Genomic DNA, 17,443 nt, shown 5'->3' with positions numbered 1-17,443 from the left:
GAAGATACCGCTTAAGTTGTACATTAGATGCATATTAAGCTGTGTAGGAGCCCACATTTAGTCTGTCTGTTTCCTCTAGGTAATGTAGCTCATTCATAATGTCATTTTCTTGGATGTGCCAAAGTGGCTAAATGAGCATAGAAGTTATTTATACATTAGCATGGTATGTAGAACATCACTATTTTCCGCTTTGCAGAGGGGCATAGGCAAAGTTGACAGGGCTGAATTTATGCAGGCTCCAAAATGAGACTCAAACCCTAATTAGCATTTCTTCCTAAATCTGGAATTGGGTGGGGAAAGTAAATTACATATCTGAGGTGAAGTCTTTGTCTTTTTCTGACAGCCTACTTCTACAAATTGGATGGGCCAACCTGACAAACATGGAATGCTTCAAAGTTTCCTCTTGTAACAGGAATCCTACAGTCTTTTGTAACATACACTCTCTGATAATTAACATGGGATTTCTAGACAGTTAATCATTTTCGATGAATCCCCCACTTCTAAAATGGATGTGATGCAGCTTATTTATGGTAGGAAGAATTTTAATTGCACATGAAACCCCTCTTTAGCATACAACTACCGATTCACTCACATGTTATCTAAAGTTGCACAAGGCACGGTGCAGAGCAAGTGCCTCATCTGATAAGGACATAGTAAGTATGTAATTGAAATTGGTCTTTCAGGCAAGCCGTGATTTGTTCTTCCTTTAGGCCCTCAGCATGAGCTACCTTTCATTGTTATAATCTCTCTGCACCATCTGGACCTCTATAAAGATGTTGGTCTCAGCGGTGAAATGAAAGACAAGGAGGATACTAAATAAAACTTACATAGTGAGAGAAAATTGTTGTTGTTGATGCTAATCATAAGTATATCTTTTGAGCTTTTCACCTAAGGATATTAAAAGATTCTCTCGGCACTAATCTTGGTCTCAAAGTTTTAGGATTGATGGCCATATTGCTATACAAGGAGGTTAAACATTTGACAAATAGCAGATGAGCTGGAGATATGATTTTTTTATTCATTCATTTAACAAACATTGGTATATACTGTGTAGAGATGATGGTCTAAGTAGTCTGACAATGTAATGTATCATTCAATCTGAAACCCCAGAAAGAGTTAAGGGGGAGCTACTCATAGATAGTTTTACTAGGATAAGAGACATATAAACTAGGACCATCCTAGACAAGCCAGGAAGTAGTGCCATCTTATTTCTTGACAATGAAAACATGCTACTAGGTCTGAAAGCTTACAACAGCTCAAACGTGCATTCTCTAAGTCTTAGCTCAAGTGTCAATGTCAAGTTGAAATCCTCAGCCTTGCTATATAGCCCTAACTAAAATGGCAGCAGCCCCCAGTATTCCTTAATTCTTGCCCCCAGGCTTGTTTTTCTCCAAGATTATTTATCATCTTCCAATATACTATATAATCTATTTATTTTATTTCTTCCCTATCGCTCTTCATTAGAACATAAGCTCAGTAATGGCAGGGATTTTTGTATGATTTCTTCATTGCTCTATTCCCAGCATACAGGGTAATATCTGGCACATATTAACTGCTAAATAAATGCCCCTGAATGGATGTATTTCTCCATTTTAGAACATCAATTTTGTGTTTGGCATAGTGATACATTTTAGAGGCATAGAAGTCTCTCTGTGCCTTTATGAATCTCCCAAAGTAGTTGGAAGAAATAATTATTCTTACAAGTGAAATAAACAATGAGATGTTTCATGATGTCTATAAGGGTTTTGTAAGATTAATATTTTAGGAGATTACATAATTCAAATATTCCAAAAATATTGAGTAACTAAAGAACCGATAGTTTAATCTTTCATGATACATGATACTTTCATTTTCCTCTTCATCCTGTTTTAATAATGTTTTTTTAAGCAGGCCCCACACCCAACACGGGCTTGAACTCATGACTCTGAGGTCAAACGTTACGTACTCTATTGACTGAGTCAGCCACGCACCCCTGTTTTAATAAGTTTTGAAGTCACGTCACCTTGCATGTAGTAACAAATGAATCATTTGATAAAAATCAAGTATCAAATGGGTTAATAAGAAGTCTTAATTTTACCTTGAATCAGATTGAAAACATAGCTTTAGAAATTGGATAATGGCTGCTTAGAAACAATTGCAACAGAAGCATAGTACTAATATTTATTTTCAGTTTTAACATAAGAGTCTAAATAAAATAGTCTAAAGGAATGAACTTTTGATGAACCTTTTAAAATTGAGAATTCTCAACTTTCATTCTCTAAGGTGGGGAAGATGCATCCCTGAACTTGTAGTCAAGAAAACTAGGCCCTTGTTTCTAGAGTTCTGTCTGAAGTAGCTCTGTGATCTTGGGCAGCAGGACACCTCCTAAATTTCTTACATCATTTTTGACTTATGGGATCATACGTTCTTTAAGGTTCCTGTATTAGTTTCCTAACGCTGCAGTATTAAAGTACCAAAAACTGAGTGCCTAAAACAATAGAGATTTATTGTCTCACAGTTCTGGAGCCTTGAACTCTGAAATCTAGGTATCAGCATGGCCATGTTGTCCCTGACAGTTTTAGGGAGAATCCTTCTCTGCCTCTTCCAGCTTCTGGTATTTTCTGCTAACCCTTGGTGTTCCCTGGCTTGTGGATGCATCATTGCGGTCACATGGCTGTCTCCCTGTGTGTTACTGCATTGTCTTCCCTCTGCGCATGTCCTGAGTCTATGTCCTAATTCCCCTTTTTTAGAAGTCATACCGGACTAGAGCTTAGCCAGTGATCTAATGTTGTTAACATGATTACCTGTACAAGAACGTTACTTCCACATAAGGCCACATTCTGAAGTACTGAAGATTTGGGCTACAACATACTTTTTTGGGGGCAGGGTACAGTTTAACTCATAACAATTAGTTTAGGTTCTACATGACTATAGCTCTAGGTAATATCAAGGAGAATAATGGTAAATTAAAAAAAAATATTGCTTTGATATACTCTCAAATAATTTTTAAAACCATACTTATCTGTTCCTTTACCATTATCTAAATATAAAGATCTCATGGATCATTATGGAAGATGCAATGATTTTCATGATTTATATTTATATTTTTAAAATTCTTTATAACAGTTTTCAGATTAATGTGTAAACTAACATCATTGTAAACAAACATGATTTAGAAGACTAAAGATGGATTACAGGATTTATATTGAACTTGGCAGTTTGGTAGTAGACAACAAAACTTCTATAAAATTTAAGCAGCTTTTTTTTCAGCCATTTATTCCCTGCCACTTCATAAGAACAAGCTAGATGGGGATAATTTTTAGCTGTGTTTCACTCAGACAGAAATCTCAAGAGGCCAGTAATACAGAATATTGAAGGATTGGTAACATAATAGAATTCCAAATCAGTAACCAAAGTAAAGAAATCAACTCAGTGTGGATTACCATGAATTAAAATTTAGAAATGTCTAGGAATACTTCTGAAAAGGACTTCTATACAAAATTTCTGTTTCCTTGTAAAAATGGAATTATTTCATTTTATAATAACTATGTTTCATAAATGTCAAGCACATTGAACCACTTAAATCTGTTAAAACTTATTGTTTCTTTTTCTGACTTACATAAAAATATTTTTGCATGCATCTCTAATGTAATAAAAAATATTTCCTTCTTACTATTATTATAGAAAATACTATTCAGAAATAGTGGTAATTTAATTGATCACTGCTAGGGCTAAATGCTTCTCAGGTATAGAACCTAGCAAATTGCCAGTGATATCCACACAGTAAGGTTTAATTTTTTCAAGATATTAGAATAGGTATATTCTATATATATATCTTAATTTGTACTTTTTCTCATAATTTTAATTCTTTTCAATTATTAGTCAAATCAAACTCAATTTCATTTCAGACCTCCAGAAAACATATGGTCAAAAGAGTTGTGCAAATCCACTAGCCCCTTTGCCATCTTCACTGAGATTTAAAAAGCTGTTAGCAGAAGTTGTGTGTGAAGCCTCCATTGGGCATATCTAATATGTTTTCCCCTGAAAGGCCCATTAATCTCTGATGCATGATGGGAAATGGTCTTAGTAGAAGAATGCTCCTGAACTCTTGTTACCAGAGATTCTAACACATTGCTGACTCAGTTCATTTCTTACCTTGGTCAAGAGAAAGCATGTGTTATGACATTGTGTGAGTGTCCTAATCCAAGATCATTCCACTATCTTTTCTCCTAAAATAGTATTTTTTAAGTGCATATCTTTTTTTGTTTCACCATTGCCATTGTTCTTATTTGCCACTTCTCAGAGTGCATACCTGAGAATGATTTATTCATTTTGGTGGGTTCAGTGTGTTGTGTCCATGTTAAGAATCTTTCTGATTCTTAGTGGGGGTGGCAAGAAGGGAAGGGGAGCGAATGTTGGTTTGAAAATGATATGAACCATGAGAGAATGCTCTTTCTGACACTCCTCTATTTCATGCAACCCATCCTTATAGTCTACAAAATGTATAATCTAACAAGCATGTTTTTAAGACATAAAAGTTTCCTTTCATCAACATGCTGCTGTCTTTCTCACTGCTGCTGATCTATGTCTCTGATCAATAGTCAATTCAAACATATTTGTAGAACGTTCTACTATATAACTAACACATGACTATGCAATGTGATATGTTTACGTAAGTATAGAAATGGTATTTTTCATCTGGTTGACTATTTTTTTCTTATATCTTGATTTTTTAGTATTACTGTCTCCATTCCTTAGTGTCCCTCTGTTTTGCTTAATCAGAAAACAAAGTTATGAATTAAGATAACAACTCAACATTGTTTAGCTTACAAAATGAAGAGAAATTTTTAAAGCGGGGCCATCTTTATAGAAATGTAACTTTGCATTTCAACTACAGAATCAACATAGAAAAGTAAAACATTGGAGTATTTGAGTTCCAACATGAGATCATTTAACTTCATAGCTTGAACTTCTTTATCTGTAAAAATGAATTCTCAGAACTGACCTATCTGATTTTGGTTTGTGACGCTTGGAAGAAATAAGTTTTCAAAAATGTATTTGCTGTAAGTGTACTTGCTATTATTTCAAAATACAATTATATATAAATCTCCAAAGCTTGAGGTTTTTATTTTTTTTTTAATTTTTATTTACTTATTGTTTAAATAGCCTTCACGCCCAGAGTGGAGCCCAGTGTAGGCTTCAACTCATGATCCTGAGATCAAGACCTGAGCAGAGATTGAAAGTTATATGCATAATCGACTGAACCACTCAGGTGCCCCCAATGTTTGAGGTTTTTGAATATTTTTAATATATCTCAAAAATTACAATGTAAATAAATAGATATGTAGATTTTGAAAAAAAAAAAAAAAAAACATTTGACCTAACCTCAGCTTTGTAAGATAGTACTGTATAAAAATTGTTATCTGTATACAATAAGCAAAATACTATTGGAAATATGAAGTAGGATCATGTTTTAAAACTTTTTAAAGTTCATTTACTTATTTTGAGAGAGACAGAGACAGTGTGAGTGGGGGAGGGACAGAGAGAGAGAGAGAGAGAGAGAGAGAGAGAGAGAGAGAGAATCCCAAGCAGGCTCTGCAGCACCGTCAGTGCAGAGTCCAATGTGGGGCTCGAACTCACGACACCACAAGATCATGATCTGAGAGGAAACCAAGAGTAGGATGCCGAACTGAATGAGCCACCCAGGCACCCCGAAGTAGGATCATTGTCAATGATTCTTTGGAAATAGGATATGAATACTCAATTGTGTTTTTAGGAAAAATTAAATTTTTTCATGAAAAGAAAAAGGGCTGTTGGAGTTTTCACCAAAAGTGAAGATACTATCATAATTCTTAATAGGGTGAATGCATTTTTGATGATAATTTTGTCTTGTGGAATTTTTAGAACATCTAGCTAATTGAGAAAAATTTAATTGTAAATATTAAGAATGCCAACCTATTTTTTTTCTGTAATATTTGCTTAAATGACTATTGTGAGAAAGTCTTCAATAGTAAAGTTGAAATCAGGTACCAACTTACATATGCCAAGTTAAATACTACTGTCAAAATCTGAGTTGATGAAATCTATCATCAAGTGCTGCATAATAGAAATCTCTCAAGTGCCACTTCTAACCATCATGAACATGTTCAGTATCTAGCAATACAATCTTTCATATTGTAAGCATTTACATGGTTTTGTTGGCTTAAATCATTTCTCCAATTTAGAGATATAGGAAATTAAGTTACAAATTTATGGATTATATAATTTTTAGTTTATATATAACAAATTATAATTTAAAATACAAATTATAGGGGCTCCTGGGTGTCTCAGTCAGTTAAACATCTGACTTCGGCTCAGGTCATGATCTCACAGTTCATGAGGTCAAACACTGATTCAAGTGAGTACCACCTCTTTCTCTCTCTCTCTCTCTCTCTCTCTCTCTCTCTCTCTCTCTGCCCCTCATGGGATTCTGCCCCTGTCTCCCTCTGTCTCTGCCCCATGCTCACTCGCACCCTCTCGAAAGGAAGGAAGGAAGGAAGAAAGAAAGAAAGAAAGAAAGAGAAACAAAGAAAATACAAATTTTATTTACAAGTAACTTTATAGTATTAGTTTGTTATGCCACTTTAAATACATTAACTATATGGAAATATTAATTTATAATAAATATATAAACTATATATTATAAAAGATAAAGAAAAATGTTATTTGATATCATTTCAGAAATGATATTTTTAAACCCAAATTAAGACATGTTATGTGGCAAATGTAAATATAGTTATGGAGACACAATGACAAGCTTTTGAAATAAAGACTGGCCCAGGATATCCATTTTTCTAGAAGGATTGAGGCTTTTGTTCTCAGAAGATCAGTAGCGTGGGGGCACTGGGTGGCTCAGTTGGTTGGGCGTCTGACGTCAGTTCAGGTCATGATCTCATGGTCTGTGAGTTGGAGCCCGGCATCCGGCTCTGTGCTGACAGCTCAGAGCCTGGAGCCTGCTTCAGCTTCTGTGTTTCCCTCGCTCTCTGCCCCTCCCCTGCTCGGGCTCTGTCTCTCTCTGTCTCAAAAATAAATAAAAACACTTTTAAAAATTGTAAAAAAAAAAAAAAAAGAAAAAAAAAGAAGAACAATAACGTGGACGGGAAGAAAACTGGCAGTCTTCAGGCAAATATGGCACACAGAAACGGTTAATTTGGCTGATAAACTGACTTTTTTCCCTTCGTTTTTCTTCTCTTTTTTTTATTTGAATGTTTTTTAGCACAGCATGAATTCTCCACTTTGCCATGGGCCCCACCCCTCTCTACTTAACCTTTTAAGCCTTGACCCTGGATGTACTCTAGAGGGAGGCCATTATGCACATAGTAGTGCTAAGTTTTCCTGGAGACCCAGCTGTGCCAGGGAAGGAAATGAGATGCATGTTTCTTAGTGGGAAGGTAGTTATCACTTTAGTGGTCAACCATAGTTATCTCTCAATTAAGCACATACTTGTACCAGCCTCTTGTTAGACTAGATACATGTGTACAAGTAAGGCAAAGAAGTTCCTAACAGTCCTGGCATGCAATTTATTTGATGAAAAGGGAAAAGAACCAACTTCTATAATGCATGAAACAATATTAAAAGAGGACAGCACTAAGAGTACAGAGAAAAAAAGCAAAATAGTGTAATTGTTGTACATGACCTCTACCCTTAAGGAGCTCATTATGTAGTTGCAGAGATGAAACCAGCATCAACACAGCCTTCTAAAATGCATATGATAGGTCACAGGAAGGAGAGGTTGTATGGAAGAAATTCCTCAAGTGTCGTAGAGGAGGTGGAGCTTGAATTTGTAGGAAAAATGATTAGTATTTGCATGCTGTAAGGAAAGGAAAGTATTATTAATCTTGGTGCTGGCAATACAACATAAGCAAGGAGGACTTAAATGATATTTTTAATGTCTTTATGTCTTGTATCTCTTTATGCCTTGAACAATATCTAGAAGATAAAAAAAAAAAGAATCATCTTGCTTCTTATCTATTAAATTGACACCAACCTGTTGTGGAAAGCTGTGAATTATGTAAATGGTGATTTTTAATAGCTGTCGTAACCAATTGTTTATTGAGCAACTGATATGTGCTGGCTACAATGCTAAATGTTTTATAAAATTTGTGACATGTAAATCTTTCAGTAGCATCATAAGTTAAAATTCTTTTTCCAGAATTTATAAGTTAAGAAAGTGAGCCTCACTAGGGTGAAATTACTTGTCCAAGTTAACAGCCTGAATTCTTACCTATTCTTCTCTGACACAAATGTTATTTCTTCCCTAAACCTTTATGTTATATTTCCTCAACCAAATGCAAAGAAGATGATCAGTTTCCAATTAAATAATTGATTGATCTCACCCATATGATCTCTTTATGCCAATCTTCAGAATATTCAGTTGGATTCTTACTTGGCTATAAGTAGATAACAGTAAGGTTATACACTTCTATTGTTTCCTAAGAGCTTTTATACATTATTCATTAGTTCATTCTTCAATTACAGAACATTAACACCTATTAAGTAGCAGGCATTGTGTTTTCCCCTGGGAATACAGTGATAACCAGGGTGGACTTCTTTTTACAGAGCAAAGTGTCATTAAGGTGATGAGGCTGTGCAGGGTATCTTTAGGATTTATACTTTTTAACAATGAAAACTCAGACATGACTGTGCACTCTGGATGTTGGCTTTGAATTGTTGTTCAAGATGATTTATTTCAGTTATATCTGATTTTTAAATCTTACATAAATGAATCGGTATCTATAGATATTGCTACAATCAGTATCTGTTGGCCCCAAAATTTCTTATAATGGTGATTCTTTAGTGACTTAAATATTTTTCCTATAAAAACCTGAAGGATCCTCAAGTTTGTATCCTAGATCAAGATTATAGAAAATCACAGAAGGAAAATAGGAACAAAACATTTTTAAAGTGAAAAATAAAACTAGTTCTATTACTATGAATGATTAAAGCCAGAGACATGCCTCTTTTTCTTATTAAATTCCAAAACTATAACTATGCAACTCATTTTATGGTTTACAGTAACTGATAGCATGTTTTCATATTTAGCAGATGTGAAGAGAATATTAAAGTTCTCAAGCATCACAATTTAGGTATTAGAACATAAGGCCTTTAACTATTACCTTCATCTAATTTCAAGAATTAAGATCAAGAGATTTGGTGATGTGCCCAAAATTGTCCCTATTTTACAGACAAAGAAAATAGGACTCAAAGCTTACATTACCTGCCCCAAAACAATCTATTTCTTTAAGAAAAAAGAGCTTGAATTCTAACCCACTATCCTTGTCTGACTTGGGCTGAAATGTTCTTCCACACGTGTGTATTTGGGCAGCATAAATGAATGTGATTATGCTGATTTTTCTAGCATTTAAAGATTATTTTTACTTCTGGAGATTTATTATTCACTTAGAATTAAAATAATTAATTATCTCAAAGTTTAATTTTGAATGTTTATAGCCATATTTCCTCGGAGAATTTTAATATTCTCAAAGCAAATGTCATCTACTGGCATGCCAATTATCATTATTATTGGAAACATTTACATTCTTTAAGTCACGGGATAAGATTAATCTACTAGAATTTACTTTTGAAATAAAATTAAACATTCTTTTAGAACCAATAGCAGAATTCCCTTAACTAAATATAAAAATATTTTAAATGTAATTGTCTCTTTATTGTTGAAAAAACAAGACAGAATTACGTAAGAAATTGAAAGTAAAGGTCAAACATCATTTTCTTTGGTAGGCCTTTTAGCTTGCCTAAATGCAATCTTATTTTAAGGATATAACTAGATTTTCATCTCTATCATATTATTCCATATTGCACTTAGGAGTTTAAATCTTTTTGAGGAGACAGTCTAAAAGGTGACTCCTTTAAGATCAATTGTGGTTTATGAGCCCTGTTTGAATTACAAAAATTATAGGGAAGGTGAGACTACAGAGTAGAAGATACCCCATCTGAAAGCAGTTTTGAAAAGTAAGCTCTCCCTGGGCTGTCTGAGGTTATCTGTATTATTCACAGAAAATACAGATCTAAGGGAAACCCTAGTAATTTCTTTGCCTTTCTGATATGAAAGAGGACAAATCTAATAGCCTGGTTTGCCCTGCTAAAGAGCAGGGAAGGACAGTATAAAAGTAGGCTACAAAGACATTGACTGAATCATAGAGCATTACAGCTGTAAGAAGTGGGGATGGCCTCTCTAGTTCACTGTTTCTCAAAGTGTGATCTAAGGACTATCTGGCTGAGCATCATTAGGGCTCTTTATTACAAAGGAATAAAAGTAGCTTGGAGCTGTAACCCAGACCTGGTGTTGAGCCCTACCTAAGAATTTAAGTTACATACACACAAACGCGCGCGCGCGCGCACACACGCACACACACACACACACACGTACACAGAGAAGAAAAGGGAGAAAGGGGGGCAGAGGGAGACAGAGGATGAGAGGAAAAAGATAGTAAAGATTAGAACTACTTATCTGGGGTGCCTGGGTGGCTCAGTCAGTTAAGTGTCTGACTTCAGCTCAGGTCATGATCTCATGATTCGTGAGTTTGAGCCTTGCTCAAAGCAGGCGTGAGCAGGCTCTGTGCTGACAGCTCGGAGCCTGGAGCCTGGAGCCTGCTTCAGATTCTGTGTCTCCCTCTCTCTCTCTGCCCTCCCTTGCGCTCTCTCTCTCTCTCTCTCTCTCTCTCTCTCTTGTCTCTCTCTCTCTCTCTCTCTCTCTGTCCTTCTCTCTCAAAAATAAACACTTTTTTTTTTTAAAAAAAAAGAGCTACTTATCTAATCCAGAAACTTCATTTTACAAATGAGTAAACTAAGGCCCAAAATGATTTAATAATTTACAGGAGATTACCTCGTTTGTTATCAGCACCCTTCAAATCCAGATTTTGAGACTTTTTATACCAATGATTCCCGTCTTAATTCAACAATCATGATGGCACATGAAATTGGTCTGATCATTTAGACTACTTTTTTGAAAAGGTTGTCTTAGTTTGAAAGGCCACCATGGATTGATTTTGTTGTGGTTGTTTCTTTCCTCATGAACTTCAAGCAGTTGAATTGTTTTTAAACCCACACAAAAAGAAACTGAGCAACAGATCTTCAAAATTGGAAAACCAGTTAATTGTCTGAGAAGTCCAAGATGTATTCACAAGCCCAATTTTGATAAATTGACAAAACATTATTCACTGATGATTTATTATTGTCCCTGTTCATCTAGAGAACATACTCATTCAGATTATGAAAACTGATTATAAATAATCTTAAAGGTAGGAACAACACCATCCCATGATCAGTTTATTTGAATGTTTTTTATTTAGTCTCTCATTTTTTTTTAATGTTTATTTATTTTTGACAGAGAGAGAGAGAGAGACAGAGAGAGAGAGAGAGACAGAGAGAGAGAGAGAGAGACAGAGAGAGACAGATCATGAGCGGGGGAGGGGCAGAGAGAGAGGGAGACACAGAATCCGAAGCAGGCTCCAGGCTCTGAGCTGTCAGCACAAAGCCCGAAGCGGGCCTCAAACTCACAGACCGCGAGATCATGACCTGAGCTGAAGTCGGACGCTCAACCAACTGAGCCACCCAGGTGCCCCTTTTTAGTCTCTTAACTATTCCTTACTTTCCTAACAAGCCCAGCTGGGTATTCAGCCATATCAGTTGGTACCCATGTAAACTTGCTAATAGATTTGATAACTAATTTTGCATATCATATTTTGTAGAGCATAGTACAAATTAGTTTTAATTGTTGGGTAGAAAAGGTTCTAACCTTTTTTTGTTGTTTTTTTAATAGAGAAATAATACTAATTTATAAGACTCAGAATGCAAAATAATGCCAGCATTGAAACACTTGCTTTGCATCTGTGTGTTTCCTTACAGATGTAATTATTGTGTTCTTAAGTTAGCATAAAATAAAATTGACTTGTAGGGATGGAGTAGGGAATTCTATAAATTTTAACACATGAATAGATTTGTATAGCCACCAACACAATTGAGATTAAAGAATGTTAGTTCTATCACCCAAAAAACATCCCTATGCTTTCATTTTGTGGGTATACCATTCTTCCACCTTTAACCACCGGCATCCGCTGAACTATCTGCTATCATAATAGTTGTATCTTTTTGTGAATATCATTATAAATGAAATCATTCTGTATATCGCTGATTTCTTTCTCTCAGCATTGCCTTTGCAATTCACGCACTTTGTGTGTGTCAATAGTTTGCTCCTTTTTTGTTGCTGAATATCAGTATGTCTTGAAAAGATAAACCACACTTTGTATATCCATTCACCTGGTGGGGAAAATTTAAGTTTCCTGTCATTGATGATTATGAATAGAGCAGCTTTAAATATTGATATATAAATCTTCATATGGATGGGTGCTTTCCTTTCTCTTAAGATAAATACCTAAGAGTAGGGTTGGGTCATATGGTAAATGTAAATTTAACTTTATAAGAAGTAGCTGGAACATTTTCATAGTAACTATAACATTTTGCATTCCCCACAATGTGTTAGTGTTCCAGTTGTTCCACATCCTTGCCAACACTTAGCATTATCAGTACTTTTCATTTAGTGGTATTTCGTTGTAATGTTAATATGCATTTTTCTAATGGCTAATGATTTTTTAATGTGTAATTTGTCTTGTAGTTTCAACTTTTTATTTAAATTTCAGCTAGTTAGTACACAGTGTAATATTAGTTTCAGGTGTAGAAGTTAGTGATTCATAACTTACATACAACACCCAGTGTAATGGCTATTGGTATTGAATTTTTTTTTTTCCTGTGCTTAAGTTGCCAACTGTATATCCAATCTGGTAAAGTGTTTGTTCAATTCTTTTGCCCATTTTTTAAATTGGAGATTTGATTAATGCTGAGATTAGAGAGTTATTAATATAATCTGGATGCAAGTCTTTTTGTCAGATATGAGATTTGCATATTCTCCTGGTCTTGTCTTATTATTCTCTTACCCATTGTTTTCACAGAGAATAAGTTTTAATTTTGATAGAATTAGTATTACTAAGTATTTTTATGATTTCTCACTGTATCTGTGTACCCCCTTAATATTTTTAAATAGATTGGAAAATTTTTAATTTTCTGAGGAACCTCCACACTGCTTTCCAGAGCGGCTGCACCAATTTGCATTCCCACCAACAGTGCAAGAGGGTTACCGTTTCTCCACATCCTCTCCAGCATCTATAGTCTCCTGATTTGTTCATTTTGGCCACTCTGACTGGCGTGAGGTGATATCTGAGTGTGGTTTTGATTTGTATTTCCCTAATAAGGAGCGACATTGAACATCTTTTCGTGTGCCTGTTGGCCTTTTGTAGCAACGTGGATGGAACTGGAGAGTGTGATGCTAAGTGAAATAAGCCATACAGAGAAAGACAGATACCATATGTTTTCACTCTTATGTGGATCCTGAGAAACTTAACAGAAACCCAAGGGGGAGGGGAAGGAAAAAAAAAAAAAAAGAGGTTAGAGTGGGAGAGAGCCAAAGCATAAGAGACTGTTAAAAACTGAGAACAAACTGAGGGTTGATGGGGGGTGGGAGGGAGGGGAGGGTGGGTGATGGGTATTGAGGAGGGCACCTTTTGGGATGAGCACTGGGTGTTGTATGGAAACCAATTTGACAATAAATTGCATATATTGAAAATAAATAAATAAATAAATAGATTGGAAAAAACAGAAACATTGAATATATGATATCTGAGCCTTGTACTTATATTGCTCTTTCATTGACCTTCACCCTTAGCTTTTAATTCTGTCATTAGTTTTCATTGTCTTCCCAAACCAACTGACCCATAAAGTTTTCCATTGCCTGTCAAGATCTTATTCTGTTTCCCAAACTGAGTCTTGTTAGACCCTTTCAACTCCCTTACCCTGTCAGCTTCCAAGTTCTATAGATAATCTTTATCCAACTTTTCTTCACATATAAACACCTCTATTTTCCATGGGTGTTGCCATCATCATATTTCTTGGTTTATCTCCTCATACAAATGTTGCTACTTGGTCTGCTAGCACTAAGTTTCCAGGTTCTAGTCTATCATGCATGGTTAAAATATTTTCAGTTTGTGATCCTTACTTAAAAACTTTCTATAGTTCATCATTGCTTAGGGAATGGTATCCAAACTTGGAAACCTATCATTATTCAGTATCTTCCAAATTTCAGCCCTGTTTTTCCTTGCTTTCTACCACTGTTACTCAGAGTGAACAGTCAGTTCCACTCAGAATGCTCTTTCTCTTTGCAACCGTGCTGTAAATAGAAATGACTTCTGTCTCGCTCTTGGGGAATGTACAATCTAGTGTATAAAGCAAACTGGGTATTTGTATGACACTAAAAGTCAGCTACCAGTTCCATACTATTCTGGAGAATTATACTGTCATGTTATGAAACTGAAAATTTGGCACAAACATGAAGGTAAGAAGAAGAAAAAACAAAACAAAACAATCATTTAAAAAATCTGCTTAGTAGGGATGGAATTTAGAATTAAACTTGAAATTTAAAAAGATGAGGAGAACCTACCTTGTGCCTCCATCTCTAATAAAAACTACTTCTCTGAAACAAAATTTCCAGGAACTAAAATATCCATGGGAAACTCAGAGAGCCCACACACTCTTACTGAGTTCATCTCAGAAACATAAGGTTTCTGCTTACGTATCTATTGTCTCATATATCCAGATACACAAATAGTTCTGATGGTTAGGTCTCATGGCTTCAGGCAACTAAACTTATCCTGGCTACCAAGAAAAAGAGTTTATTAAGAGGATATTGGGGACAGCTCATAATCAAAACTTGAGAATTTCATGTAACTTTTTTTTAGAGCATTTTTATTTTTATGATTCATTTTCAAAGGCTCCCAACTTCTTTCAACTTTCCGGTTTTGAGAAGAGAATATCTGATTAACTTAGCCCTCTTGTATAAGACTGCCATGGCCAACAAGGCGGTCCAGCATAGAAATAGCCACTGGGAGCAAATCCTACTGTATCAAAAGTTGTTTTCAACAAAGGAAAAATAATTATGGGGTGATCAAGCTTCTTTCTCTCCAGTGGAGTTCACTATTTGTATAAAAAATTTATTGAGCTGAATCAAATATGGGGATCTTAAGATCTCTATGTGGATAGATGATAGATATCTGGAGGCCTGCAGAGCTTTGACAGTATCTAAGAAAGTCCATCAAACAAAGGTACAAGATCATATCTAGAAGATCCTATAAAACATTAAATGAAGTGAGGGTGCCTGGGTGGCTCACTCGGTTAAACGGCTAACTTCAGCTCAGGTCATGATCTCACAATTCGTGGGTTTGAGCCCCACATCCGGCTCTGTGCTGACAGCTCACAGCCTGGAGCCTGGTTCGGATTCTGTGCCTCCTTCTCTTTCTGCCCCTCCCCAACTTGCACTCTGTCTCTGTCTCTCCCAAAAATAAAATAAAAAAACGTTAAAAAATTAAAAAAAAATTTAAATGAAGTGAGTTCTGGGGGTTTACAGAACATGCTGTAATTAATTGTGTTCACAGTAGTCAAAATTAACCAACAATTCTACTCAAACCAGGTAATTCAGGACAAGGTTGCAATGACTTCACACAGTAAAGATGTACTTTTTTTTTCTTCTTTTCCTTCTGTCACATATCCCACACAACTTGGTTGTGACTTCTTCCTATGTTGTATTCATTTTGGGATGTGGTCTTGAGGCAGAGAGTAAAGATGTGATGGTGAACCCCACACTAGCTCTTAAAACTTCAGCTTGGAAGGAATGCTCATTTCTATTCACATTTCTTGGATGAGAGCAATCCATATGGCCACTGCTGTCAGTAGGTGGTAAGAGGTAGGTAGTATTTATGAATGAGAACTCTGTCTGCTACACCCGGCGTTGAGTTATCTCTGTTCCAACTCAGTCAAGGTCCATGTAAATTTGAGGGTTTTTTAATTGTTTTTGAATATTAAATGTAAAAATGTGTACATATCTGAACTATACATCTTGATAAACTTTGACAAACTGAATCCATTTGTGGAACCAGTACCTAAGTGAACCCAAGGGCAATAACAGAGTTTAAGAAGCCCTTATTGCCCCCTTTCACTTATTTGCCCCTTGCCCACTTATAGATAACTATAACTACTCTTCTGCTTTCCAGCAACACAGTTTGATTGTGGATGTTTTTGTACTTCGTATAAAAGGAATCATAAATGCTCACGTTAGCCAGATTTGTCTGTATATTTTACTCAAATATTTTATATTAGTCAGAATGAAGTATTAGTAGTTTGTATAATGAAAACATTCATGCTCATAATCTCTATGTGTTGTCTTTTGTTCAACAATCTGTTCTTGAGATTAATCCATATTGGTGCCTAAAGTTGTAGATTGTTCATTCTTATTGTAGCATAGTTTCCATTGTGTGATAATTTTATCCATTCTATTCTTGATTTGGACACATGTTTCCAGTTTCATACTGTTACGAATAGTGTTGTTTCTTATAATATTTATTATAGTGCATGCCATTTGGTGAACATGTGTAGTCTTTTCTCTGGGGTCTATATTTACGTATGGAAAGTCTAGGTCATGGAATATGCTTATTGAAGCTTTAGTGAAGACCACCAGTTTTTCAAATGTTAGTTGTCCTCAAATTTTAAGAGAAACTGAATGAGCCAATTTATAGGAATCTAGTATTGGAGAAGATGTGTTATCAACATTAAATGGACAGAGCAGTTAAAATTAGGCAAAAGAGAAAGTGCATGTCATAAAGTTCTAACAAAGCAGAGAATGACGTTGCCCTAAAGAATGATGACCATGATCTTGGTACGGCAGCTCATGCATAAATTAATGTGTTTTTAGACTAAGGAAGAAGTGAGCTTTATTTTATTTATAGTAGATAGTACATGATGCAGAGCTTTTTGAACTTTTCTTTTCACTTAGAAACATCTGCCTAAGGTTTCATGTGCTTTTAAATTAGCTTAGTCTTGAATAGGTACTAATAAAACTACTGTGTGTGACAATTGATAATAAAATCCTTGTGTCTTGTCGGTATGTGGATGAGTGTTTCTTATTATTCAAAAGAGAACATGGGGCTTTGTTCATTTTCACAAGATATTCCTTTTTCAAGGTAGTTTGGGCCTCCCTCCTCTTCCTGCTGAGCTACTGAACTATCTCTAAATGTAATTCTTTTTACCTGCCTAGATAATTTTTCAGAATTCAAATCTTTAGGTATTTGTAACTGAATATATTGAAAAACACAAATAAAAATGAGGTACATTTGCCAGTAGAGAAGTTCAAGTTCAATGGCCTAGTGCCAATTAGGAAATCTGTAAATGGATGCTGTGTTCTGTATGGCCACAGCCAGAGACTTTATGAAGGAACAAGCTCATTTTTTTTATATAGCGAGAGCAGTATTCTCTGTGTTCCTGTGTTTTCCGAATATCAAGTAGAACAGAACTCACATTGTGAGTCTTG

At 35.4% G+C, this 17,443-nt stretch overlaps 1 protein-coding gene across 19 annotated transcripts in view; it reads left to right on the top strand.

Moving 5' to 3' along the window:
* The window catches only part of NRXN1 (neurexin 1), a 1,119,427-nt gene that overhangs the window by 193,028 nt on the left and 908,956 nt on the right, over positions 1 to 17,443 (top strand). The window contains exon 7 of one of the 19 annotated variants that reach the window (XM_042981366.1): positions 12,420 to 12,433. The exons of the other annotated variants lie outside the window; for them this stretch is intronic. Within the exon in view, the coding sequence (XP_042837300.1) occupies positions 12,420 to 12,433 (14 nt within the window). The remainder of the gene's footprint in view (positions 1 to 12,419; positions 12,434 to 17,443) is intronic. 19 annotated transcript variants of the gene reach the window in all.

Source organism: Panthera tigris, chromosome A3, assembly GCF_018350195.1.
Source record: "Panthera tigris isolate Pti1 chromosome A3, P.tigris_Pti1_mat1.1, whole genome shotgun sequence".
NCBI lineage: Eukaryota > Metazoa > Chordata > Mammalia > Carnivora > Felidae > Panthera > Panthera tigris.
Note: the sequence above shows the minus strand (reverse complement) of the source record. Positions and strands in the feature narration are given on the sequence as shown.